The 27,987-nt window shown below is 39.2% G+C and overlaps 3 protein-coding genes across 3 annotated transcripts; 2 read left to right on the top strand and 1 right to left on the bottom strand.

Moving 5' to 3' along the window:
* Positions 1-9,700: 9,700 nt before the first annotated feature.
* Positions 9,701-10,162, bottom strand: LOC121265658. Its single transcript, XM_041169349.1, has one exon. The coding sequence runs from the start codon at positions 10,160-10,162 to the stop codon at positions 9,701-9,703; it is 462 nt and encodes a 153-aa protein (XP_041025283.1).
* A 4,034-nt stretch (positions 10,163-14,196) lies between these two features.
* LOC121265657 lies at positions 14,197-15,498 on the top strand. Its single transcript, XM_041169347.1, has one exon. It carries the CDS (start codon positions 14,197-14,199, stop codon positions 15,496-15,498), a length of 1,302 nt encoding a protein of 433 aa, XP_041025281.1.
* A 362-nt stretch (positions 15,499-15,860) lies between these two features.
* LOC121265656 lies at positions 15,861-16,814 on the top strand. The gene has a single exon (XM_041169346.1). It carries the CDS (start codon positions 15,861-15,863, stop codon positions 16,812-16,814), a length of 954 nt encoding a protein of 317 aa, XP_041025280.1.
* Positions 16,815-27,987: the final 11,173 nt, after the last annotated feature.

Raw genomic sequence — 27,987 nt, 5'->3', positions numbered from 1 at the left:
GCTATCACATGGTCGGCCTCGGTAAGCCAAGTCTTCAACCCTACTGCCCGACTTTTCTCCCTAGACTCCCTGGCACGAGCCAAAGCATTCTCAACCTCTAAGTCCTTGACTCTCTGAGATTTGACCTTGAGCGAATCTTTCTTTTTTGTGAGATACTGGGAAAGCTCATCGTACCTCCCCTAGAGCCACTTTTACTCTCGAGCATCGGAAAGCGTGTTGCTTCCCCAACCGCAAATTTGTGACTCGAAGCTTTTCCAGCTCCTCTTACTGGCGATCGAAGGATTCCTAAAGGTTGTCCCTCGCTTTCTTAGTGAGCACTGCTTCAAGAAGACACGAACCAACCTCCTCACAGGACCTCGCTAAGTTAGACTTAAGTTGGGCCTTTCAGTGACGAAGCTGGAGTATCCTCTTCTGCCTCTGCCATTGGCTAAATTGCACCTTGACGAGGGTTTCCTCTAGCTCCTCTTTTCTTTGCCTCTCTTTCTAGGTATGACGCAAGGTCAACCATGCCAAAGATGGAAGTGCCCGATTCTCGTTTTCCAACCCCTCCTAATCATCCACGATGAAGGCTGCCAACCGCTCCACGCCTTGCTATGAAAGTTTCAAGTAAGTATCAAAGGAAAATGCACCAATAAAACTTAAAAAAAGAATGTAACGAGTTGATAGCTAGCCCTGGAAAAGAACCCCCTGAGCTTACTGACCATTTATTGGACAAGGTCAAGACAAGCCTCGCCTACTGCTGACCTCAAAGCAGCATTCCCCTTCTCCTCAGAAGGATTCTCGATCAGGATGCCATTGTCCCCCAATGCTTCAGCGTCCCTCACGAGCTTTGCCAAGGATGGACCTCCTTGGCCTTTGCCCTAACCTTCACCTTCCGTGGCACACTCAGGAACCTTACCGACTGCCAGCGCATCAGTGTCAGGACCGAGGAGGGCTTCCTAGTCTCATTCGCCACTCTCTTCCCTTCCTTGGCACTAGTCCCAGTCGATACCAAGGTCGAGATGGTGTCAGTGAAAGACAATGATGCCCCAACATCTACCAAACTAGTTGGGACCTCGCCAACCCCCATCGATGCTATTCCAGCCCCAGCTTCAGCTCCTACTAAGGCCAAGGCAGGGATGGTGTGAGTGAAGGGTAATGGTGCCCTAACATCAGCAATAATAGCTGAAACTTCGTTGACTTCCATTGACACCGCTGTGATCTCAGTCTCGGGTACATCCATTAAAATCCCCGCAGCCCACGACACTGTTCTCGCTATTTCCTTCTCAGACACAATGTCGTCACCTCTACTACCCTCCAAAATGGCCTACGATGAGACAACCTCCACTTCGGGGGAATAAGCGATGGGAGATTCCGAGATAGAAACTTGGACATGAAGAAAGTCCTCGCCCCCAGCTAGGTGCTCCTTGAACAAGGGTGAGGGACCCTCTCAATCTCAATCTCAGTGGATAGGACCACTACCTAAGACTCTCGAATAGAACGGTTCAAAAGGATCCCATAAAATCGTAAGGAGAACAACTCCTTTCTAGACGAGAGTTCCACATTCCCCGTATTGCCCAGCGAGGTTGGAGAAGAAATTTTGAGTGATTGAGAGAGTCCCCTCAGGCTGTGTAACACCAGCCATCGGGGGGTCGGCCTAAACTTGCTAAAGGGAATCAGCACCGCCTGCCTCTCGCAGAAAAGGAGAAGAAGGCACAGCATTAGGAGACAATACGGTTTTCTCCCCCCTTTTCGATGATGGCTTTGGCCGCTAAACGAGCACTGGAATAAAAGACTCCCCCTGGGGGGGGGGGCAAAGGCGTTGAGTCAGAATTGATTTTGGCAGGAGATTCCCTCTTGGGCTTCTTCCATTCCCCCACCAGTGGTCTAGCGGAACGCCTACGAACCTGAAGAACGGTCACTTGCATCGGTATGGTTCGATCAGCAAAACACATATTGATTTGGGGAGCCAAGTATCGCCGAAGGCTACTCTCATTTAGCAAGCCTTGGAAAAAATAGCATTCGGGTAGGCTTTCACCTAGACTCGAACGATTTTAATCCAGCTTACTTCCTCAGGAGTCGCCGAGGGTCTGAGGCTATTGTCTTCACCAACAACCCCCCAGATGATGTGAACGGGGTAGTCGAGCTGATTGAGCTGCCCGACTGGGAACTCCCACCCTTTGCCGGACAGGAAAAAGAAGAGCCGATTCCACCTTTTCACCTTGTTATAATGTGGCTCTAAACGAGCCAAAGTCTAGATAGACTAGAAGCTGCATGTATTGCAAGTTTGCTTCAAGAGATTGTGGGTAAGAAGGAACTCATGATCTATGAGGTCAAGGCACTCGGAACCTACCTCCTCCAATGCCCTTCTCCAGATGACGCAACACGACACTAAGATCCTCCATGCATTGGGTGGAGTTGAGCAGGTGCCAAACGAAGGTAATTTAGCACATCGCAAACAGGACGATGGAAAGGTAGCCTAAGGTTGCTGGAAAACATGCTAGGGTACAACGCCACCTTCAAGGCGTACCTTTCGGAATTTACAGCGCCTTCGTTGGGTGACGTCACCTCAAACTCAACGATGCCAGGCACCTTGAAGTTCAACTCCAGTGAGTCCAACTCGCCAAGAGTCACTACCAACCACCAGGAGAACTCATTGAATTTTTGTGGCTCAATATGTAACACCCCGTATTTTAGTGTATTTTTAATTGAAAGATTATTTTTATTAATTTAAAAATTGATTCTCTTGTTTTAAATTTGTCGAATTTTTTAGTGGGTTTATTTTCATGATTTTTAATTTGTGAAATTTATTTGATATGTTCCCTTAATATTAATTATTGTTATGCATTTAAATTTCTCTTTATTTTAAATTAATTTATTGTTGGATTTAATTATATTATTTTAATTTAATCACTATGTTTAAATTATTTTATTTAACTTGCTGTTTTGAAATCTTTTTCGTTGGATCATTTTTGTGACCCAATATGTGAGGATTGGACCTCATTTCTTTCCCTCACTTTTTTCTTTTTTCCTTTTTCTTTTCCTCTTTTTCTTTTCTTCTCTTTTATTTTCTCCCCATTTCTTTTTCTCCTCTCCCGTGCGATTTTTCCTCCCTTTCTCCCGTTCGTTGCGTCGTCCACCACCATTGTGTTAGGGACCCCGGTCTTGTCCCTAACACTAAGGTTCACTAGCTTGCCTTGGTGAAGATGACGACCGAGTGACCTTGCCAACTTGCTTGGCCTTCCACAAAATGATGGTGTTTGAGTGATGGAATAATGATGTATTTGGGTAGGCTAAGTGTTTAGGCTAAGACAAATCAATGTGGGTGGCTAGACTTGTTCTTGAGTGAGGTGCCAAGATGATGGAGGCTAGGGTGGAATGGATGAGATGAGGTTAGGGTTTGGGTTGGAGGCAACTAGGGTTGCCGTGGACTATGAAGAAGTAGGGTAGGCGTGGTCTTGGAAGATTGGCTTGGGATTATGGGTGTTTGATGCAATGTGAATGGCCTAAGGTTTACCCTTGATGTTTGGGCCACTTGGATGGTGATTTGGGTAGATATAGTGTAGTGTAGCTAGGGTTTTGTGGGGTGGCTAAGATGGATTTCGAGATTAGCAAGAGATGGTTTAGGGTTTGAGCTTAGGATGATGTTAGGATTTGGGAATGAGTTGGAAGAGTGAGGCTAGGGTTTGGTTGGCTTAGGAATGGATATGGTAAGTTTGAAAGATGGAGGGAATCTTTGAGTGAAGAGGGAAATTTGAATTTGAATTAAGATGACAAGTCAATAGTTGACTTGGATTGATTGTAGGAAGAGTGATTTAAGGAATTGAAGAGGATTTGCAATTCCTTAAATTAAGGGATTGGATTTGGGATTTGAATTTGAAATTGAATTGGAAGAAGTCAAGACTCCTAAAAGGAAAGAATCACCTTAGGGAGCCTTGAGAGATTTTAGGAATTGGATGAGTGATTGGAGGGATGGAGTGATTCTAGGAGAGTTCCTAGAATTATGGAATTGAATTGGATTGAGTCAACTTTCTTTGAATTAAGGAAGTTGCCAAAGATGACTCTTGATGGATGGCTAGGTCAAGGGTTAAGATGATGGAGTTGACTAGGGTTTGTGTTTAGGGTTTTGGACTTAGGGTAAGGACGTGGTCGGCTAGGGTTTATGGTGGACGACTTAGGATGGCTGAATATAGTAAGTATGAGTGGAGGCTAGGTCAAGTCCAAATAAGGCAAGTAGTAGCTGAATTGGACTTTGCACTAAGGGGGAGAAGTGTGTTTCGGCTAGGCTAGGGTTTGAAGAGGCAATTCAAATATGGTAAGTGACAAACAATGTGTTGGTCGACTTTGGTGGCTTGGATGGATTAGAAGAGCAAAAAATTATGAAGAACACAAAGAACAAATGAAGAACACTTTGAAGAACACTCAAGAGCAAAAGCAATAATACTTAACTACTGGAATGAACCAAAGAACAAACAAGATAATTCAATACTTGATTCACGAATTGCACAAGAATTGAATAAACCTCATATATTGATAAACACAACTTGAATTCACGAATTGCACCAAGTTGCAAGATAGATGGATTGAACCACACCTATTCACGAATTGCAAGGTGTGATCCTCACTTTGGGATTCACGAATTGCATCCAAAAAGCCCAAGTGCTCTAGCACCAAAAGATGATCTCAAGAACAAAATAGTCTACCCACTAGGGAATTTGTCAAAAGATGTGAATGCAAAGACTAAAGGTCCTATTTATAAGGATTACAAGTTGAAAATCCCCAATAGGTCCATTGGAAAATAAATAATTAAATAAAAATTAATAATAAAAAATAACATAGTTGGCATGGGCCAAGTTGATCCATGGCATGCATGAGCCCATGGGTGGGCTAGGCTGGCTGACAGGGCCCTGGGCTAGTCTGGGCGCTGGCATGGCTGGCATGGCCCAGGCAGGGGTCTAGGCGCTGGGGTGCTGGGTGCTGGGGTGTTGGGCATGTGCGTGGGGCGTGCTGGTCATGCTGAATGGGCTGGTTTGGTCACCAACCTCCTTGGGCATCCTGGGCATGTCAAGGCAGGCCCCATGGCATGCCCGTGGGCCTGTTTTGGGGCTGTCCAACCTTGTCTTGACTTGGCTAGTGGCTTGACCATGGGCCACAAGATATGGGTTCCTACCAATTGCCACCGTGCGCCGCCGTGTGCCTCACCGCTCCTCCCATTCTCTTCCTCACCAGCCGGCGACCACACCCCTCCATTCCCAGCCCCTTTCGCGCCACCGTTAACCTCCACACACGGCTTCAAGCCGCGGCCACCATTTGTTGCAGCGCCACCGTCACACCACCTCTGACCACTATCTTTTCACCACATCATCCTTGACCTCCCAGCAACCTAAACCACCTATACCCAGCTCCGATTCGCCACCGGTGAAGCTCCACCATCCACATTTTTGTTTTGAGTATTTTGGCCTCCAAACACCTCCCACGCCGCCACCCACTACAAACCACCACCACCATTAGCTTCACCGGCATCCCTAAGCCTTTCCCTAGTAATCTCGAGTCTTAGTTTGTCACTGTTCAAAAGTGAGTTTTTGAGACCCACGACCCAGTGCATTTTGCATTGTTCTGTTGCTGTGTCGCCATCTCTTGCACCTCCATGATCTTTCGAAAATTATACTATAGCATTATAAGTATTTTTTCAAAGAACTTTCAGATTTAAATGTATTTTTACACTAACTCATTTTTATTGTGATTTGGTTGGTTGTGCAGGATTGAGTTCGAGGAGTAAGGGAGTTGGATGGATTGGAAGATGGAGTTGTTTGTGTATTTTGAACTGTGTTGTAAATTGTTGGATGTTGGACATTGTGACGTTTCATGTACATTGCATATTTGCACGCATGATCATGTTTGTAAATAAAATTGGATTTTCGTGTAATTGTATTCATGTTCATGTGTTTATTGAAAACTGGATTTTCATGTGAGAAATGATTTTTGGGTGCTTGCGTATCACGACCCCAAGCTGAGATGATGCATTATCTCGGTGGAGCTCCTCTAGTCAGTCGGGAGCGGAATATACTGAGTGACATCCGCATGGATTAGACGGGATGTAACGCTCTCGTGCCGACTCTGTGACCCTATTGCTGGCGAAGGTTAGAGGATGCTTGGCCACGAACGCGCTGGGCACGAAACTGGGTATCGCTCATTACGAAGTCACTCGCACGGTCGTTACCCGTGATGTGATGATGAGAGCCAGCGTGTGTGGATGATCTTTAGGGGAGATCATGGTCCATACGGTTAAAATGGATTATTGGATTATTTTCTAGGAAAATAGCGTGTGTTGGATAAAAGGATTTTGTGTTGTTATTTTCTGGGAAAATGACGGATTATTATTTTTGGGTCAAATGGGATTTTGGCGTACGTTGGTAAATGTTCGTTTTTGGAAAAATGTTGTTTTGTGAATAATGCATGCTTCATCATATGCATGTATGTTGGTTGCATTAATGCACTTTTATCTTGTGGGTTATTTGGATTATACTTACCTGCGGTACCGTTTTATGGTGACGCATATTTCGATGCAGAGGAAGTTGAGGGTAAGCCTGAGGATTCGGCTTCGCCCGAGGAGTGATATGGGATCACTTGTTATTGTATTTGGATTTGCATTATATTTTATTTTGGGATACTGTGTAACTCTTTTTAATCTTTTTACTTATGTTAATTTCTATTACAAATTCTGGTACCTAATTGACTTATTTAAATTATCCGTTGCGTTATTTATTGTATACTATTGCATGTACACATACTTGACACTATCGTTGAGATGCGTGACCCAGTTGTCATCATCTGAGTGTCTCGATTCTCATGTTTCCGTACATACGAGTTGGGGCGCCACACAATACAGACCTCAGGAGGGTTTAGGCCCCGAGGAGTCTTTGAGGAACTAGAAGGCTTGGCATGCTTGTGGCTTTTAGGATAAAGGGTGAAGGATTCTTAGGAGCCATGTGAATGGAAATGTGGAAGAAGGGGAGGCAAGATGCATACGGAGGGAGGATTCAAAGAGGAGGAAGGGAAGTACGAATGATTATGAAAAAGATGGAGAATGCAAAGTGGGATCCAAACGACAATGGGAGGGATTTAAATGAAACCATTCTTGATATAATGTTAAGATATGATTTAAATGATTAGAAAATTCATTTCTTACTATTAGTCCAACCTTTGAGATAACTGATGATCATTTAACATATAACATAACACGTTAGAATGAATATATCATTTTAATATAAAAGAATAAACTTGAAGATTAACGGTACTCGACAATACCTTTCGGGATTAGCTGGAAAAAAAGGGTAACAAATTAAAAGAAGTAAACAAAAAAACCAAAAAAGAAACTAAAATCAATAATGACACACAAAAGGGACTCAATCAGTATTTATATGAGTAGGGCTACTATGTTGCCCAGTCTTACTTTTTATTTTTTTAAATTTTTTAATATATTTAAATATTTTTAAAAAATAAAAAAAATATCAATATATTTAAAATCACTTTCTTAATCACTAAATAAAAAAAATATATTTTAACTAGCGGTCAAATTAAACGATCATAATAGAACGGCATAGTAAACTTTCTCTATTTATACTTATATGTTTGGCCACAAATGCCTACGTCCTTACCAGGAATAAGATCACATGAGAAAAAGTTTACTAACAAAAGGGAATACAAAGGGTACTGTTGAGACAAGGAGAAAGGTTCCAGGTCTAGTGCTCTGTCTCTCTGGTAGGAGTTTGTACTCTCTAGTCTGTACTCTGGAGCAATAATTTGTACAGTTGGTACTTTTTGTTGATGGAGAAATAACTCTCTTTTTATGCCAAGAAAAGAAAAGAAAAAGAAATAAATAATGTTTTCTATCCCTTTTTTAATCAAACATCATGCTGTATCTTACACAATACATATGTACATGACGGACATTCTAAACCATTTTTTGTCACCTGGTCGATCTATAGCATTTTTGTCACGTAGTTAACAGTGTTATCACACTTTATTCTGATTAAAATTTAATTATTAATGACTATAGCTTTAACTTATTCAGGAAATCATCATTCTAGCTTAGACTATAAAAAGATACATAAAAACTTTAAGGTGCCCGGTTTGTATAGTGAATTAAGATGATATGAGTTGAGATAAAAGTTGAAAGTTAAATAAAATATTATTAGAATATTATTTTTTTAATATTATTATTATTTTAAAATTTAAAAAAATTGAATTGTTTATTATATTTTATGTAAAAATTTAAAAATATTGTAATGATGAGATGAAATGAAATACTTTCACTATCCAAGCGGAGTCTAATTTTTATTAGTCCTTAATATAGATTTATTCTTACGATAACGTGTAATTAATGCACGCATCCTAAGGGACACATATATAGTTATATGGAAAATGATTAATTTCAGCTAACACTTCTACGACTTTATATCAAATGAATGGTAGTTTTGTAAAATTAGATTTTATTTTTAATGAAATAATATGCTGTATTGATTGATTGTAAAATGAGTCCTATCGTATCATTACTTAGGGTTTGTTTGGGATTGCAATAGAAGTTTTAAAAAGTGTTTAAACAGTTTTAAAAGCTTTTTAATAAAAAAATTAGATTATTTGAGTGTTACATATTAAAGCACTTTTAATCTCAAATATGTTTGAGGAAACGTTCTTTTCTAGATAATGTGAAATGTAATTCGGATTTTAAAAACACTATCAATAGACGAAAATATCTATACAATTTTTAGATAATTACAACTAATTTAAACTTTCAAGAATATGGTTATAATTTTTAAAAATTCAAATAATCGTAATTACTATATCATAAAGTACTTTTTTAATTTATTTTCATACACACGTAACATATTTGAAAGTGTTTTCAATATATACTTACAATGATTTTTTAATAGTAAAATTTATTGCTTAAGTTGTAAGCTATAAGTTCTAAAACTATAAACTATATTTGCTAGACTCAAACATGCAGTTGGTTAGTTTAGTAACAGTCAAAGGAATTGGTTCTTTCATTCCGGACATGAAATGCATGTAAGTTTGTTGGCCGGCATGGCACGAGCTTGTAACGATCGAGGAAGAGGTACTAAATTCAAAGTTAAACGACTTATTGTCGTTTTGGCTGGATCACCCCATGCGACAAAGAGTGTTATATTAACATGGTGAACTATCGATCGCCTAAACGACGTCATCGATCACAGATTTCAATCAAGTTATAACGTTCTGACCTGGAAATAATTGTCTGCTATTATTATCGAAATACGAGCTGCAATGCCAGACTGCTAAAGCAATGAAAGTTTAATTTATATATATATTTTTTGAGATTCTTTGAAATTTTAATTGGACATGCAACAGATTGGATCTAGTTAACGTATATAACTTCTACTGATCTCACGTACGTATTTACTGCAACAGCACGATTCATTTGGTTCAGAAACCACCATCTCCAATAAATCTCAATACAGCTACATGCAAATTTACGAGGCTTGATTTGACATCGTCGGTTTCATCCATTAAACTGATACTAAGAGTGATGAACTGATCAAATCTTGGATCGATCGCTTAATGAAAAATACGATTAAGATAAGCATATGTCATATATATATATATATATTCATAGCACTGATCATTATAAGGTAACTCATTATCAATATTACACTACCGGAGAGAACTAGTATATATATATAGGTTACAGATGAAGAGAAGTGTCAACATCTGAGTCAGAATCAAAATCCTTGAATAAATTCAAGGATGTGAGAACAGAGGCAGGTGTATGATCAGTAGGCCGCCACGACGATTTCATCGAGAGAGGGGCCTCGGCGCCAGCGCTCCCAGTACTGTAGCCGGCATGTTTGCTCTGAGACGGCGGACAAATAGAGAGGGAAGCTTGGGGAGGTGACGACCTCGGTGGAAAGACCAAGTCGGAGTGGAAAAACAACCTCAATTGCTGCTGATCGTAATGCATATTGGTGGTGGGATTGATCAGATTGAGATGTACATGTTCATGATGTTTAGGTTGGGCGAGCATTCTCATGAGCTCTCTTTGCTCTCTCATTTCCTTCACTCTTTCTAGCTGTCTGAATCTCTCCTGCAATAGAGCAATGGAGGAACGATTAATGACGGTACTGGAATCCTGCTCTCCCCTACCCATTTGAGAGAGAGATCAGAGAGAGAGAGAGAGAGAGTTTAATCACTCCTTTACAGTCTTCCTGAGCTTCTGAAAGTTGGGCTGGTGCGTGGAGGTGGAGTGACCTCTTCTATGTATGTAAGGAGTCTTGAATAGATTTTACAACATATATATAGGGAGTCAGTATTGTTAAGATCGTTCCCTTTTAAATTAAATTTAAGCAAGTTTAGTCGTCCAATGAGACTTTAAGTGATTTAGAAAAGGACTAAGAATCGGCAACTATGCTGCAAAGTCCAAGAAGAAGAGGTTGAGTAGCCAAATCTAAGGGGGGTTGTTTTGCTTAGTGTACGTGAGGAGAGAGGCAACAGCTTTGCTAAAGAAGAAAAGGGCTTGGAGGAAAGTCCAAGAGAATGTTGAAAACTAGCGCATGGAAGGATGTGTTGGGAGGAATAATAGGTGATGCTCTGTCAGCATGCCCCAAAAAAAGCTCTCCTTAGCTTCGGAGGTGATAGGGGCTAGATATATAGCTAGCTTACGTTGCCTTTTAAGTGAGCGCAATTGCAGGAGAATGATATTTTTTAAATAGATAAATTTTGTATAAGTTTTTTAAAAAAATAAATTTAATTTTTAAAAAAATGTAAAATAAAATTATTTTTTATTTATAAGACTCACTTTTCATAAAAAATTTGTATGAAATTTGTCTATTTAAAACTTGTATATAATATTACTCCTGCAGAATATCAATTCTTTTTTCAAAATTATTATTTCCTTTTCTTACAAATTCCCCACCCTCAGGAAATAAAATGCTTCGCTTTCTTTGTTGCAGCAGAAGAGGTGGGGATGGTCCGAGAGGATAAAGACAAGAATTAGAAGAGGGAATAATCTCGAGAATTCATTATGCTTTCATTGAACAATAATGTATGACAAAGACAAACATACCAACATTCTCTCTCACTCACAATATAGGTTTTGTCTTGGAGTTTTTGGCTGAGAATGGCATGCAGAAATGAAAGCTGCAGATGTACTGCTTGAGTTGGATTGTGATGCTTCTTTTATCAAGCCCAAGCGCTCGCGCGCCCCCCACCTCTATTATTTTATTTGGAACTTCGAAGTTCCAAGGACGGTTTGAGAAGACAGTATAAAGTGATAGATAGAGAAAGGCGTGCCATTTTTAAAATCTCCATTATATCCATTTGCATTGGGCTAACAAATGCCTATACATGTAAAGGAACTAGCTAGGGAGCGGTCCATATGCCGAACTGCTTGGCCTACCAAAACATAAAAGAGTGATAATAGTACACATGTCATTTCTTTTATCAATCTATTTTAAATAAAAAATAATTATGTAATAAAATTTAAAATTCAAATACAACATTTTAATATAATTTTATGAAGCAATAATTCTATAAATAGCTAGGAAAAGTTTTCAACACTACTACTCCATGCCATGATATCATAGATGATAAAAAATGTGTTGTATCCGCGTAATAAGAAGAGTAATGTTGGATATAATTACAGAGTATATAAGTTATATATATTCTCTTTAAAAAATATATATTTTTTTTATGTGGATCTTAGATTTATTTATTTTTTTAAAAAAAAAACGTATAAAACTTATATACTATAAGATTGTAAATATCATTTCTAATACAAAAGATAATAGATGCCCTTTGTTGCCATCTTAAAAGCTTATTATTATAAAGAGAGAATAATTGTTGTGCCAAATGAAGATTTTAAGATGGTCAAGAAGTAAAAAAAGAGATAATAAATAAATTTCAACAGTCATATAAAATATCAAGATTTAAGTGGTTCGGCTTGAAAAATAGATAGAGATAATCTTAGAGAAATTCACTGATACAAAAACTGAATAAAAAAAGCGATAACAAATAACTCAAACCTAAAACTCCAATACACCCAAGCATCACAACCTCATCAAAGGGAAAATACTCGATTGACTATTCGTGTATCTCTTGAACTCTCTTCAAACTTCTCTCAATTTTCCGATGTATGCTCTTATAGACGAGATATGCACATTTTTTTGACGTGAGTATAGACAAATTAACCATGACAAACTTTAAGTTAGGTAAACAAATAAGTCTTGCACCTACGAGGCATAGGTTTCTCTTTTAGAATGCATGAAAGCATGCTTGCGTTTAATGCATGCAAAGAAAAATGACCCTCTTGACGTAGGAAGTCAAGCTCACTTTTCCTACAATAATTACCAAGAAGGGATCATATGCTTGTATAGCTCAACGAGGGCAGTGAAAGAGGGAGTGATAATAAATACTAGGGGATCGAAGGCATAGCACCGTGAATGAAGTGATAGACATTTTGACAGTGCATGGACGTGGCTTCTTTGTTTAAGTTGTAAATGATTTTGGTTTATATAGAATGTTTACAATTAGTCAGATTTTTAAGGTTTTTTGACACCTAGATTTTTTAAATTTTTTTTTTGGTAACTCAATGTGTTTTAATTGTTACCATAATGATCTCCATCGCTATTAATTCAATGAAGGTTCATTGATAAAATTATGAGGTTTCATTCAGCTCTTTGCAAGCCCAATAATTGCCATAATTAAGATATGCAGATTCTTGCCTTGGGGCCTTAATCACAGTCACGATGTATATTTGTACTGCTTTGTCTAATTTATACAGACAAGTTCTATATGGGAATGGGACCGAATTGTTTTTAATTGATAGTACCATATATTGCAAGCAATAATTGTAACGCCCCGTGCTTGGAAGGGTCGGAAAATTACTACTTGTCACTTACCAACCTATCTCTCCAAGCACCTAAAATTCCAAAGATTTCATAAATAGCACACAATCTCATATTTTTTAAATAACCATAATACAAACTCCATAAGTCATCATTACAAAATAACATAAACCAAAGGGGTTCACAATTTTTTAATTATCTCAACGAAACAGAATGATATATCTTTAAATCTCAATAGGTCCAAACAACTCAAAGTACTTCAATACTCAAGTTTTACCCTTCTACTAACAATGGAACTCGACCTTCTATCCATATCTAGCCAAGCTCCAATTTATAATCCTGATCCCCAGCTGGACAATCAATATCATCTGAAAAATATAAGAAGATAAGGGGGTGAGTTATCCACCACTTAGTAAGCAGATAACATATACTAGTATGTAAACATGAGTCATTTTTAGAAAGTTTGGTATGTAGAGATAAAACATTTCATTTTCATATGCACATCTCAAAACGTGTTATGAGAAAAATCAGAGCGACTTTTAAATCTTTTCATACTCATAAACTATTTTCATATTCAAAAACCGCTTTGGCATAACATAACTGCACATTTTCATCTTATTATATCATATCGTATCGTATCGTATCGTATCATATCATATATTATGTTTAACCCCCGTGGTAGGGTTGTGCTATCCCTGGTGGCCAAACCAGACAGTATCATGTTGTGAAACTTTCCCATTTTTTCAATCTCGGAGCCCCGAGTATGCACACAGGAAAGAAAATGTAAAAAATTATTTTGTTTCCAAAGTGGGTGCACTCATATCATATCATATCATGTTGGTACCAACCATATCACGTGAACCAGTATCATCATATCAGAACCATATTAAGAATCAGATTAAGAACAGTAAGTATGCCAAAGTCTTATCATATCCATATCATATCAAAACACATGTGAAACATATTCATATAATTTCCATTTTATCAAAAACAGATCCAAATCATTTCATATCACATGCATAAAAATCTCAATGATATCATATTCGCTCTTTTGCATATTTCAGAAACATGTCAAATGTTGCTCATGTCTATACTATTCATGTCAAAAACATTTCTTTTCTCTTTCATACATATCTCATAAGTGAATGCAAAACATATACTGAGGTTGTTTTTCACATTTTCTTTTTAAAACAACATGTACATTTTTTTTACAAACCAACCTCAATTTATTTCTTTTTATACAGGAATTTTAGAAAGCGCTCCAAGAATGACTCAAGCGCTCCAAGAACATTGCTTTCTTCTTGAAAGTTCTCCTTGAGACTTCTTTATGCAAGGCTATATGGCTGCCGTTGAGAACGTACGTCGACGTCTGTTCGTGGATCTCGTATCGGTGGTTCCTCATCCTCTTCCAGAATTGTCTGTGGCGCACCGTGTGCCAAAATCCAAGGATGGTGAGAGTTTCTTTCAGTTCTCTAAGGAGGAAATTCAACGCTCGGCAGAACCCTTTAGATTTTCCATTGTCTTGAAATTTCTTCGGAACCGTCCTTCCCTGGATGCTATTCGGGCATTCATTCAAAAATGCTGGAATCTTGATGGCATTCCAGTTGTTTCTAACATGTTGCATCCTCGGAACGTGTTTATAAGAATGACTTCGGAAGAAGACTACATGAAGGCCCTTTCACGTGAAGTTAATGATATTGACGGGATTCCATACCGTCCATTCCACTGGAGTCCAGATTTTAAGGAAGAAGAAGAGCCATCTATTGTACCGGTTTGGATCGTTTTGCTAGGTTTGCCTACTAACTATTATCATGAGTCTTTTCTTAAAATTCTTACTGCTCCAATTGGTAGATTTATTAGACGAGATAATCCCACCCGTTGTGCCACTCGCACTGACGGTGCCCGTATTTGTGTGGAGATGGATGTTGCAAAGGATTCGTTATCTCATTTTTGGATTGAGATTCTTGGACTGGGGTCTAGCCGCAAACAAGAGATAATTTATGAAACTCTACCGGCGTTCTGTTCCAAGTGCAAAATACAGGGGCATAATGAAAGAACATGTCGCGCGGGGAAAAAGATTACGGGACGGAAAGTATGGGTTCGGCAACAAGAGCCAGTTGTGGAAGAACCGATTGTGGAAGCACCGAAGGAAACTAAGAATCTTCCAGTAGTTGAGGAAAAAGAAGGTGAAGCAAATCAAGATTCTGAGGCAAATTTGGAAATAGGTGATTCCTCCATACCTTTGATTGAGGAGTTGGAAACGGATAAGGATCATGGTGAGTCTCCTGTTATTGAGGTTCCTGCGGAGGCAGCCAATAATAAGGAGGTGGAGAGAAATGATGTAAGACTGGTTTGTTCTTCAACGTCGAATGAGGTGGACTCAAGTTTGAGGGAGGTGGAAATAGTTCCTTGTACTGAGGAGAGGGAGGTTGATAACTTGCAGGACGAAGAGGTTTGCTTGGAAGAAGGGTCGATGTTTGATCCGAAACCAAAGTTACATGCGGAAGTCTTCCTGCAAGATAAGGAATATCACACGGAAACAGAGGATGAGGTAGGGAAGAGAAAATACCATAAGTGGCAATTTGAGAAAATCAGGAGTTCCAAGAGGGTGATCACTCGTGCCAAAAAGTTATCTCAGTGATAGGGTCAATATTAGTTTGGAATATAAGGGGATTAGGTACTTCTAAGGGACGGTTAAGGAGTCTTCTGAATAAATGTAAGCCGAAGGTGGCAGTGCTGCTGGAACCATTTCAGCGTGTTGATAAATCTCAGATGTTTATGCGGATGTTTCATTTTGATAAGGTAATTACTAATGAGGATTTTGGTGGGAAAATCTGGGTATTTTGGAAAACTGAAATGGACGTGTAGCTGGTCAGAATGGGAACACAGTTTGTGACTTTACGTATAGACGACGGCTCTTCACATTTTTTGGGTACTTTTATCTATACTAAGTGTAATAGATATGAAAGACAATTGCTTTGGGAGGAAATGAGTTCGGCTAGAATGGGTGTGGAGCCTTGTTTGTTTGCTGGAGATTTCAATATAATTCATTTGGATGTGGAAATATGTGGTGGTAGTCCAAGGACAAGAGTTGCAATGGATGACTTTAATAGATGGATTCACCAGGGCGGGTTGTTGGAAATGAATTCTCAAGGGAGAAAGTTTTCATGGTGCAATGGTCCGCATGGCTTATCTAGAGCTTGGGCTAAGTTGGATAGAGTGTTTCTTGATGCAAAGTTACTGATGGCATTTCCGAATTCATGGTGTTCGTATTTATCAAGGTTAACGTCGGATCATTGTCCCATGTTTATAGAACTCCTGAAAGATCCTTTTACTTATGGTCCCTCTCCATTTAGGTTTCAACAAATGTGGATTGAGCACCCTGATTTTATGAGCTTTGTACAGATGGTGTGGGATGAACCATCGGTAGGTACGAGACTCATGAAATTAGCTAGTAAACTGAAAAAGCTTAAGGTGGCTCTTCGTGAATGGAACAAGAGGGTGTTTGGGCAGACCAACGCTCAGATTGCTATTCTTGAAGAGAAGGTTGAGGGTCTTGAGCATTCCCTGCAAAGTAATTGGGATAATGAGGTCGAGAGGGAGCTTGTGAGGTACTCTACTGAGTTGTCTACTTGGAGACGAAGGGAAGATATAAGATTGGCTCAGATGGCTAAAATTATGTGGAGAATGGAAGGTGATCGGAACTTAAAATTCTTTCATGTTTGGTTATCCAATAAAAGGCATAGGAAAATTCATAAGTTGAGAACTACAGATGGGTTAGAGTTGAACTCACCAGAAGAAATTCATCTTGGGGCTGTTGAATATTTTTCGGAGTTCCTACAACGATCAAATCAGCCAAGAGAGTTGCCGGACTTAACTAATTTAATTTCGCCGGTTATTGAAGAAGAGGACTGTGATCGGCTTAGTTGTGTCCCTTCGTTGGAAGAAGTAAAATAGGCTCTTTCGTCTATTCCTATAAATAGTTCTCTTGGGCCAGATGGTTTTGGTGCGGGTTTTTTTATGAGCTACTGGGAGGTGGTAAAAATGGATGTTTTGGGTGCTATCTCAGAATTTTTTCTATCTAAAAGACTTCCGAGATTTTATTCGGCTTCTTTCATTGTGCTTATCCCGAAAGTAGATGTGCCTTCGGGGTTTGATAAATTTAGGCCGATAAGCCTTTGCTCAGTCTTCTATAAAATTTGCTCAAAAATTATTGTGAATCGTCTGACAGGTTTTCTCCCTAAATTGGTATCTTTTGAGCAAGGTGCCTTTATATCTGGGAGGAGTATATTTGAAAATATTAGTCTTACTCAGGAAATGGTTCATTCATTGAATAAAACATCTCATGGTGGAAATGTTATGATTAAAGTTGACATGGCAAAAGCATATAATCGGGTGGAATGGAATTTTTTGCTGGAGGTATTGAGGTGTTTTGGTTTTCCTCCATTTTGTGAACTAATTCATGCTTATATTTCGAATGTATGGTACTCTGTGATGCTAAATGGAACGACGAAAGGATTTTTTCAAGGGGGTCGGGGACTACGTCAGGGGGATCCCATTTCGCCTTATCTCTTTATCATTCTTCAGGAGGTACTATCTAGAATTTTAAAACATAGTTTTATGGAAAAAAAGATTGGAAAATTTTCCCAAGCTAGAGGCACTCCTCATATTTCACATCTTATGTATGCTGATGACATTGTGATTTTTTTGAATGGAAGAAAGAAGTCGGTCAGGGAATTGTTAAGGGTATTTGCAAAGTACGAAGATTGGTCAGGACAAAAAATTAATAAAGAAAAGACGGCTATATTTTATTCGCCAAAAATTTCGTTGGTCCGAAAGAGAGCTCTTAAAAGGCTGACAGGGTTTTCTGAAGGCTCGTTTCCTTTTAAATATCTAGGGGTCCCGATTGTCTTGGGGTGTCTTAAGCATGAGCACCTGGAGGATATGGTTAACAAAGTCTGGAACAAAATCAGTGGTTGGAAAATGAAAATCCTATCTGTAGGAGGCCGGTTGATTCTTCTTCGGCATGTGCTTTCTAGTATGGCTTTACATATTTTTGCAGTGTTGCAGGTCCCGCAATCAATTATTAAAGAGTTAAATCGCATGATGAGCACATTTTTTTGGGGTGAGGTAAATGGCAAAGGGAAAAAAAAGTGGGTGGCATGGGATAGTATTTGTAAACCAATAGAGGAGGGAGGATTGGGATTGCGTAATTTAGAGGACATGCAAAAAGCATTGCATATGCGGTTTGCATGGAACTTAATTCAAGGAGAGTCTCTGTGGGCTAGGTTCTTTAAAGGAAAATATGTGGCATCTTCACCTTGGTGTCTCAGTGATAGAAAAAAAGGAACGAGATTTTTGGAAAATGATTATTAAATGCATTCCTTGTGTCCTTAATAATGTAAAGTGGAGAGTTAGAGATGGGAACATTCTATTTTGGTATGATAAATGGAGAGATGGGGGTCCATTAATTGATGAGTTCCAGATAGTGGGTAATCTGATGCTTAAAGTTAAAGAGTGTAAATTGTCTAATAGTTGGGATGTGGAACTGTTGAGCACGATAGTGGGACAAGATAAGTTGGAGGAAATTATTGAGGCTTTAGCTGTTTGTAAGGAAGGGTCTGATGTATTGATCTGGATGAAGCATGAGAGTGGGAATTTTTCTACTAAATCCGCTTGGGATTGCATTCGAATACAAGGCTCTAGTATGAAGTGGCATCCTTGGATGTGGCACAAGTTGCTTCCACTTAAGATTTCAGTGTTGATGTGGAAAGCATGGAACAATGCTTTGAGTGTAGATGATCGTCTTCGACGTATTGGAATCCCGGTAGTTTCTCGTTGTGACTGTTGTGACGAAGGTAAGTATGAGGACCAAAACCACATACTTTTCGAAGGTGAGTTTGCAAAGGAATTATGGCATTATTATGGAGCTATCTTTGGTCTTCCTCTTGGGCTTACTTGGAAAGAGACGGCAATAATTTGGTTTCGACGAGCGTCCTCAGTATCTCAAGTGGGAATCATAGTGGGGCTTTTACTTTCCATTATTACTTGACATCTTTGGAATAGAAGATGTAATGCTCGCATGGAGGGTAGTATTCAATCTATTAGTTCGGTCGGGCTTTCTATTAGAAGTTGGATACTTTAGTAAGTCGAGATACGAAAAAGGTTAGGAAATGTTCTATACATGACTTACAGATTTTGAATATTCCGGCTTTGGTTCATGATAGGAAGTTTTTAAAGATAGTTGCTTGGCAAAAGCCAGCTCAAGGGTGGTTTAAGTTGAATACAGATGGAAGTAGTCTTGGTAACCTAAGTTCTTCAGGAGTGGGTGGTATTATTAGAAATGATCGAGCCTATATGGTTTACGCCTTCAATTCTTTTATTGGTTATGGTTCTAATAATAGAGCTGAATTGTTAGCTGTTTTGCAGGGTCTCAAAGCCTGTAAGGATCTGGGGATTAATTTTGTGGAAATTGAATTAGATTCTCAAGTAGTAATGTCGTGGTGGAATAGGCGAAGGTGTAGGGTGTGGTACCTGGAAGATTTTTGGGAAGAGACTCTAGCACTTATGGATTCTATGGTGTGCATAGTTAGACATGTTTATAGGGAGAGTAATAAAGTTGCTGATTGGTTGGCACAGAGTGGTGCGACTGGATTGACCTCTGAATGGAGATTTCCCAGGGATGTGCCTAGGTTGCTTCAAGGATTAATCTGTTTGGATTTATTGGGTTTGCCATCTTTGCGTTGCTGTTAGTGTCTTTATTCATGTGGCTTTTTGGTTGGATTGGTAAGATTTTATGTTTTTATGTTTTTGAGTTAACGTTGATTGTGGTTTTTTTTACAGGAATGGTTTTCTTTAGTATGTTTTGTCCTGATGTAATTTTCTTTTGGTAAGAGGTTTTCAATTATTTTGACACCTGGTTTAGGATCTTCATGCTTATCTGTATCCCCAGGTGCCGGTCTGTAACCACGATTTTTCTTCGCCACAAGTGAGGGTTTATTAATAAAATTTGGGACAAGGTCACTCATGGACAGGTGAATTTAGCTCTTCTATAAAAAAAAAAAAAAAAAAATTCTTCTTATGCAAATCTAGCATAGGAACCCCGCTTATCTGGACTTCTTAGCTTTTCAAAAATTTCCTCAAACGTGTCGAACAAAAATTAATCGTCACCTATAAAATAATCACGTAATTTCTGTAAATTTTCAGTCGATCACGTACTTCAAAATTTAAGCCTAAAATGTTAGAATGAACTATTTTAATTTCTCAAAAACTTAAATTTCCAATCCCTAAAATATCATCACTTCCCAAATTCTTCAGTATCCAACTTGACCTTTAACTAAAATATTAAATTCTAACTTATTTACTATTGAAGAATCAAACTATCAAATTTAATACTAAATAGAATAATCACACCAAAATATTTTAAATTATATAACAATAATTATTTAATAAACTAGATCATAATAGAATTACAACGTTATCGTTTACCTTTAAAAGAAGCTTTACTAGAAATAAATTTTAACTTACTAAAAATCATTTCTGTAAACATGGAAAACTTAGAATTTACAAATACATGTTGAAGGTTTAAAACACAGTGATGAAACTTGAAATTCGTAGATAATAATGATTTTTTTTTTAATTATATTAGATTGACTATGCAAAGGCTTTTGAATATCTATATAAACACACACATACACACACACACACATATATATGTATATATATATATATACACAAAAATTTAAAATTAACAAAATGACAAGAAAACAAAGAAAGGAAGTGTAGGAGCTTTGACCAAACCGTGTGTATGCGTGGAGGGGCAAGGCGCGGTGGGCTGGCTGGAGGAGCTACGGTGGTGTGATTGGAGTGCAACAGAGGTGTACGACAGTGGGGTTACCTACACTGGACGGCGAGAGTGAGAGAAAGACGCACGGTGAGAGAAATGAGGGAGAGACCGAGTGGGAAGAACTGCCAACGAACCAAAAAACGTGAGCTTACCGAGAAACCTGAATGGCGTGCGGCGGACAGGGGTGATGGGGAATCCTCACCGGCAGTTTCTATGGGGGGGTCGCCACGCGGATTAGCTTTCGGTGGAGGGTGAAGGTGGCAGCTTAAGGTGGCCGAATGGTGCTTTGTTTTTGGATAACGAAAACAGGGGATTTCAAGGCTTGCAAACAGAGGCTACGGGGCGTTGGGCGGTAGCTTCATGTGGCTGGGCACGGTGGTGAGGTCCGGACAGAGGTTCTCCGTGGAGCGTGGATGAAGTGGTGCGGCAACAACGGGCAGTACAGTGGGTGATGGAAGCTATGGTTGCCGACAAAGATCCTTGCTAGCATAGTGGAGAGGGGATCTCGGTTTGGCCTTCTGTGAAGAGGAGAATGAGTGGCACTTAGTCTAGGGTTGAAGTTGATTAACATATATATAGACTAAAAATAGAAAACAGATCAAACCTAAATAAAAGGGAAGAAGGAACTTGCATGGAAATGGAAAAAAAAAAAAAAAAAAACGGTGTGAACTCGTGAACCCGTGCAACGGATTGCATGAACTCGTGCGACGTATTTTGGAAATGTTTTCCGCGTGCATGGTCTGGCAGTGGCTGGGTCTTACAATAATACCAAGTTTCCTCTCAATTTTGCTCCAAACTACAATGGTGTTATGACTTGGGTTGCATTGCGATCGTACAAGCACATGATCAAAGGGATTGAAAGTAGTAAGAAGGGGGGGGGGGGGGGGGGGGAGATAAAAAACACACAATGGAGAAAATAAAGAGAGCTCATTCGAGGCGTGACTGAGCAATAGCTCAACTTGATAATTCGCTAGCTTAACCCTTGGTAGATATCATCCAATCTAGAGAGATTTGCCTTTCCAGATAGCTAGACTAGTTTTAAGGCTCGTTTGGATGGTGAAAGTGTCTTATCTCATCTCATATCATCTCATCATTACAACTTTTCTAAATTTCCATACAAAATATAATAAAAAATTTAACTTTCTCAAATTCTAAATCAATAATAATATTAAAAAATAATATTCTAATAATATTTTATTAAAACTTTCATCTCAACTTACTATCCAAATCTCACTTTACACACCTCGCAGTGACAGCTCTAACCTAGCTAGTGGATCAGTTTTATTTTTCAGAATTTTAATTTTTAATAAGAGTTTTAGTTATATTGGATTATAATAAGCACTAAAAACACTCAAGATTTCACTTTTTAAGAAGAAAATAATACTCAAACTCAATTAATGATAACCTTTATTTTTGGTATAGTCGTGGTAATAAGCTCGAGGGTTACAATTCTAAAATCAAGCTTTTAAAAATCTGCAAATTCTACATTTACAAACACTAAGAACACTATATATTAACCTGCCTATAAAAACTAACTCTAGGAAGGATGCCTAATTCTTGTCAATCTCAAAGCTGAATCCAACCTGCAATCATTCACACGGCCAGTTTTGACATCTGATCAGTAGCCTTAAAGTCCAGATTTCGTTTGGACGAACAATCATTGTTAGTAAGACTTCAATTCGTTTGAGAGAATTTTCGTCCTTTCCCATATATTATCTTATAATGAAGTCCTTCAAAACTCCGAAAGAGCTGTGCAGTCCATGCATGCGAGGCAGATCAATGTTGCTACCGATTCTAGAAGCCAACAGCCAAATGATCAGGCTTTGAGTACTGGCTCTCTCATGAGATATTGTAATTGCATGCCCAATGTGGTGTCTGGGAATGGCTGGCACCTCAATGTGTGGAGCTTGGGATTTCTCTTGTACACGGACACATAATCGAAGGGTGAAGTGTTTTGAAAAAACGATGACAATAAAGTAAAATCAAACAAGGGAAAAACAAGTAATTACACACGATACGGTATTTACGTGGTTCTGCAAATTACCTAAGGCCACCAGAGCTGCAGAGAATTTGTATTTCTTGAGGAATCACAATACAATAATATGAGACAACTACTGTTCACGCTAGAACAATCATAAGTCAAGAACAAAACTATTTTATACATCATGCAGCGGAAACCCTAAAAACATAAGAAATAGTGATGTTCGCTTAAGCGGTGTGTCGAGCCCGTATCGAGCGAACCTGTTTCCTGCAATTGCTCGAGCCATGTGTCGAGCGGCTCTTCAAGCGAAGCTCTCTGACTTACCTCCGCGCGAGCTGTGTGTCGAGCGAACTCTCTCTGACTTGCCTTTACTCGAGCTGTCTGTCGAGCTATCTTTGAGCAAAACTCTTTGACTTGTATTCGCTCGAGCGGCTAGACGCTCCGCTCGAGTGGTGTGAACTAGACTCCATAATACTCAACAATACTCCCACTTGGAGACTGGTACACCCACAATATTGCCCTCTACCTCAAACATGATATCCTCCACCTCTGCAACTCACTCCTCCTGTCTTCATGCTAGAAAACCAACTGAAGTTGCGCACAACTTTAGTTTCTTAAGTGTAACACCCTTTGTCAACATATCAACAAGGTTCTTACTTCCACAAATTTTCTCAAGTAACAACTGTCCATCATCTAACAATGATCGTATAAAGTGATACCTGATCTGAATGTGCTTAGTCCTGGAATGAAATGCTGAGTTCTTGGCAAGGAATATGATACTCTAACTGTCACTGTAGAGAGTGCCATTCCGATTCTTTTTACCCAATTCCTCCAAGAAGCCATGTATCCAAACCATCTCATTTGCAGCTTCTGAAACTGCAATATACTCAGCTTCTGTAGTAGATAAAGAAACTGTCTTCTGTAGATTGGAACCCCATGAAATTGCAGTACCACCCAAAGTGTAAACAAACCCAGTGGTACTTTTTTTGCTATCAGTATCTCCAGCTAAATCAGCATCAACATAGTCCTGCACCTCTAAGTCATCTCTTGAGAAACACAAGCACGTTTCTAAGGAGCCTTTTAGGTACCTCAAAATCCACTTCACTACTTCCCAATGTTGTTTTTCAGGATTACTCATGTATCTACTCACAACTCCCACTGCATGGGCAATATTTGATCTAGTGTAAACCATAGCATACATAAGTGAACTAATAGTTGAGGCATAAGGAATCTTACTCATATAGTCTTGTTCCTCTTCTGACTTTGGTACCTGATCCTTGCTGAGCCTGAAGTGACTACCCAAGGGTGTGCCAACTGGCTTGGCCTTGTCCATATAGAACCTGTTGAGTACATTTTTCACATACTCAGCTTGTGAGGGTCTCAACATGCTTCTGACGCTGTCTCTAACAATTCTCATGACAAGGATTTGCTTTGCAGCTCCCAAATCCTTCATTACAAATTGCTCTGACATCTGCTTCTGCAGATTATTGATCTCATCAATATTAGCCCCTACAACAAGCATGTCATCCACATATAGTAACAAAATAATGTAAGAATTGTCAAATTGCCTGACATAGCAGCAGTGATTTGCCTGACATCTGATGTACCTTGCACTACACATGAAGCTGTCAAATTTATTGTATCATTGTCTAGGAGCTTGTTTTAGGCCATACAAGCTCTTCTTCAGTCTGCAAACTGAACCTTCATTTTCCTGTACCACAAACCTCTCAGGTTAGTGCATGTAGATGTCTTCTTCAAGATCTCCATGATGAAAAGCTGTCTTTACTTCTAACTGCTTAAGAAATAGATCTTTAATAACAACCATAGCCAAAACTAACCTGATGGTTGTGATCTTTACCACAGGCGAAAAAATCTCAAAGTAATCAATACCTTGTTTCTGCTGAAAGCGTTTTACAACAAGTCTGGCCTTGTACTTCTTACTACCATCATGCTCAATTTTCATCCGATACACCTACTTGTTGTGCAATATCTTCTTTCTCGATGGAAGTTCTGTTAACTCCCATGTCTGATTCCCTAGCAATGAATTCATCTTGTCCTTCGTGGCCAACTCTCACTTGCTGGAATTTTCATCTTGCAAGGTTTCTTGGTAACTCTGCAGTTCTCCACCATTTGTCAACATAATATAATTCAAATTCGGTGAGAAATGTTGTGTAGGACAAATAGTCCTAACTGACCTGTGAACTGTAGGTGTAGGAGTGGATGACTCTGGATCTAACTGCGGAATAATAGGAATGGGTGTACTGGACCCACTCTCCCCGCCACTCATTTCTCTACACTGCACTATGGCCTCTGGTAGACATCCAAACTCACAAACTCAGACTCCTAAGGAGCTGTTTTAGCAACTGTACTAGACTTGTCCTTGTACACAATCTTCTCATTGAAAATCACATTCCTGCTTTTATAATCTTCCGACCCTGATCATCCCAGAAACGATAGCCAAATGCTTCGTCTCTATAGCCAATGAAATAACATTTCCTTGACTTAGTCTCAAGTTTACTATGAGCATCATAATAAATAAGAACATAAGAAAGACAGCCAAAAGTTTTAAGATGAGAAAATTTGACCTCTTTCCCCTCTAAGCCTCCTCAGGCAGTCCACAATCCAATGGAACTGATGGCCCTCTGTTTATCAAGCATACTATAGTGCTAACTGCATCTACCCAGAAAGTAGGTGGTAGCCCAGCGTGCAGACTCATGCTTCTAGCACGCTCATTTATGGTTCTATTCATGCGTTTAGCAATTCCATTTTGCTGTGGTGTCCCAGGAATGGTCTTCTCCATTCTGATACCCTGAGTTGCACAATACTCCTTGAACCCACCATCAATATACTCACTACCATTATCAGACATCAAGCATTTCAACTTCAAGTATGTCTCTATCTCAACCATAGCCTTTCAAATTTTGAACACATTAAATACATCAAATTTATATTTCAAAAAATAGACCCATACCTTCATGCTGTGGTCATCAATAAATGTGACGTAGTAAAGAGAACCTCCAAGAGATGCCACTGGGGAAGGTCCCCACACATCAGTGTGCACAAGATCTAGTTTCCCTTTCTTCAGTGTTCTGCCACTCTTCAAGAAATTGACATTCTTTTGTTTCCCCATAATGCAACTCTCACACATACTGAGATTAACTGACTTCAGTTATGGTAGCTTGCCTCTAGTTAGAAGTTCTTTCATGCCCTTCTGACTTATATGGCCAAGCTTGTAATACCACAAATTTGTTGTGCTCTCTGCAATGGTAGTAGCAATAGTATTATTCAAGCCAGTAGTCATATAGAGTATACCAATTTTCTTACCCCGAGCCAGTACCAATGCCCATTTGGTGACCTTCCAGGTGCTATCTGAAAACACCACTGAATGACCACAATCAGCAAGCTACCCAACAGAAATGAGATTTTTCTTCAACTCAGGAATGTGTCTGACCTTCTGCATGGTCCATTTGTTCTTGTTAGGAAGTGCAACGTCAATGTCTCTCATCCCTACTACATTCAAAGCCTCTCCATCAGCCAAATACACATTCCCAAAATTACCTGCAACATAGTTATGCATTATTTCCAGATAGGAAGAGTATGGAAGGAAGTCCCTGAATCAAGTATCCAATCATCAACTGGACTATGAACTGCAAGTAATAGTGCATTATGTACTTCTTTAGTTACCACATTAGTACTATCATTTTCGGTCTTCTTGAAATTTTTGCAATTCTTCTTAATGTAGTCAGCATTGCAACAATTCTAGCACGTTGCCTGCTGACCAGGCTTTAACTTGCTCTTGTCCTTATTCTTTGATTTTGATCTGCCTTTATTTGAGTTCCTGTCTTGTGCTCTCCCTCGAGAGTCAACATTCAGCGCTGAACTCGAACCCGAGGTCTCGCTTGAATCTCTCCTGCACACCTCCTCAGCCAAAATCAAATCATGGATATCATCATATTTCAACTTGGACTTACCGACAGAGTTACTGATAGCCATTCTCATGGCTTCCCAACTATTTGGCAGTGATGCCAGTAGTATCAGTCCACGTATCTCATCATCAAATTCAATTTCAATAGACGACAATTGATTTATGATAGTATTAAAATCATTCAGATGTTGTGCAACAGATGTACCATCTTCAAATTGAATAACTTTTTCATTAAATGTACCTTGTTATTCGCTAACGGCTTTTCATACATACTTGACAAAGCCGCTATGAGATTCGCAGTCGTCTTCTCCTTGATGACGTTGTGTGCAACGAATCTCGATAGGGTTAACTGAATAAGCCCCAGAACCTGTCAATCTAATAGGTCCAATCAGCAACTGACATGTTGTCCGGCTTCTTCCTCAACTATGAAAGATGAAATCTTTTTCCATATAAGTAATCCTCTATCTGCATCCTCCAGTATCCATAATACGTGCTATCAAACTTCTCTATCCCCGATGCCTTCACTTCCTCTCTAGCCATCGTTTTTCCTCAGATCCGAATCTTGGCTCTGATATCAATTGTTATGAAAAATGATGACAATAAAGTAAAATCAAACAAGGGAAAAATAAGCAATCACACATGATACAATATTTACATGGTTCGGCAAATTACCTACATCTACGGGAGCAAGATTTGTATTTCTTGAGGAATCACAATTCAATATTATGGGATGGCTACTATTCATGCTAGAACAGTCACAAGTCAAGAACAAAACCATTTTATACATCATGCGTCGAAAACCCTAAAAAATCAGAAATAGTGATGTTCGCTCGAGCGGTGTGTCGAGCCCGCATCGAGCGAACTTGTTTCTCGCAATTGCTCGAGCCATGTGTCGAGCGGCTTTTCAAGCGAAACTCTTTGACTTCCCTTCGCTCGAGCTGTGTGTCGAGCGAACTCTCTCTGACTTGCCTTTGCTCAAGTAGTCTATCGAGCTGTCTTTGAGTGAAACTCTCTGACTTGTATTCGCTCGAGCGGCTAGACGCTTAGCTCGTGCGGTGTGAACCAGACTCCATAATACTCAACATGAAGGTGCACGATTTTGGGACACTACGGCTTGTAGTTCTACAATTTTGGGACTGTTTCAAACCTTGGAGATGGTGAAGGTGCACTATAATCTTTAATGATCCCAAGGGCTGTACGCTTGCAGCCATGTTGGGGGTATTGAGTCTATTTCTGGTTGTGTTAATTAGGGGTGTAACTGGTCCAGTCCGGTTCAGTTTTGGAAAAAATCTAGGACTGAACCGGTATGTACCAGTTTTGTATTTTTCAAAACTGATTACGCTCCGGTTACCCTCATAAACCGGTACCTCCGATTTTA

The sequence above is a fragment of the Juglans microcarpa x Juglans regia genome, chromosome 5D (genome assembly GCF_004785595.1).
Source record: "Juglans microcarpa x Juglans regia isolate MS1-56 chromosome 5D, Jm3101_v1.0, whole genome shotgun sequence".
Lineage (NCBI taxonomy): Eukaryota > Viridiplantae > Streptophyta > Magnoliopsida > Fagales > Juglandaceae > Juglans > Juglans microcarpa x Juglans regia.
Note: the sequence above shows the minus strand (reverse complement) of the source record. Positions and strands in the feature narration are given on the sequence as shown.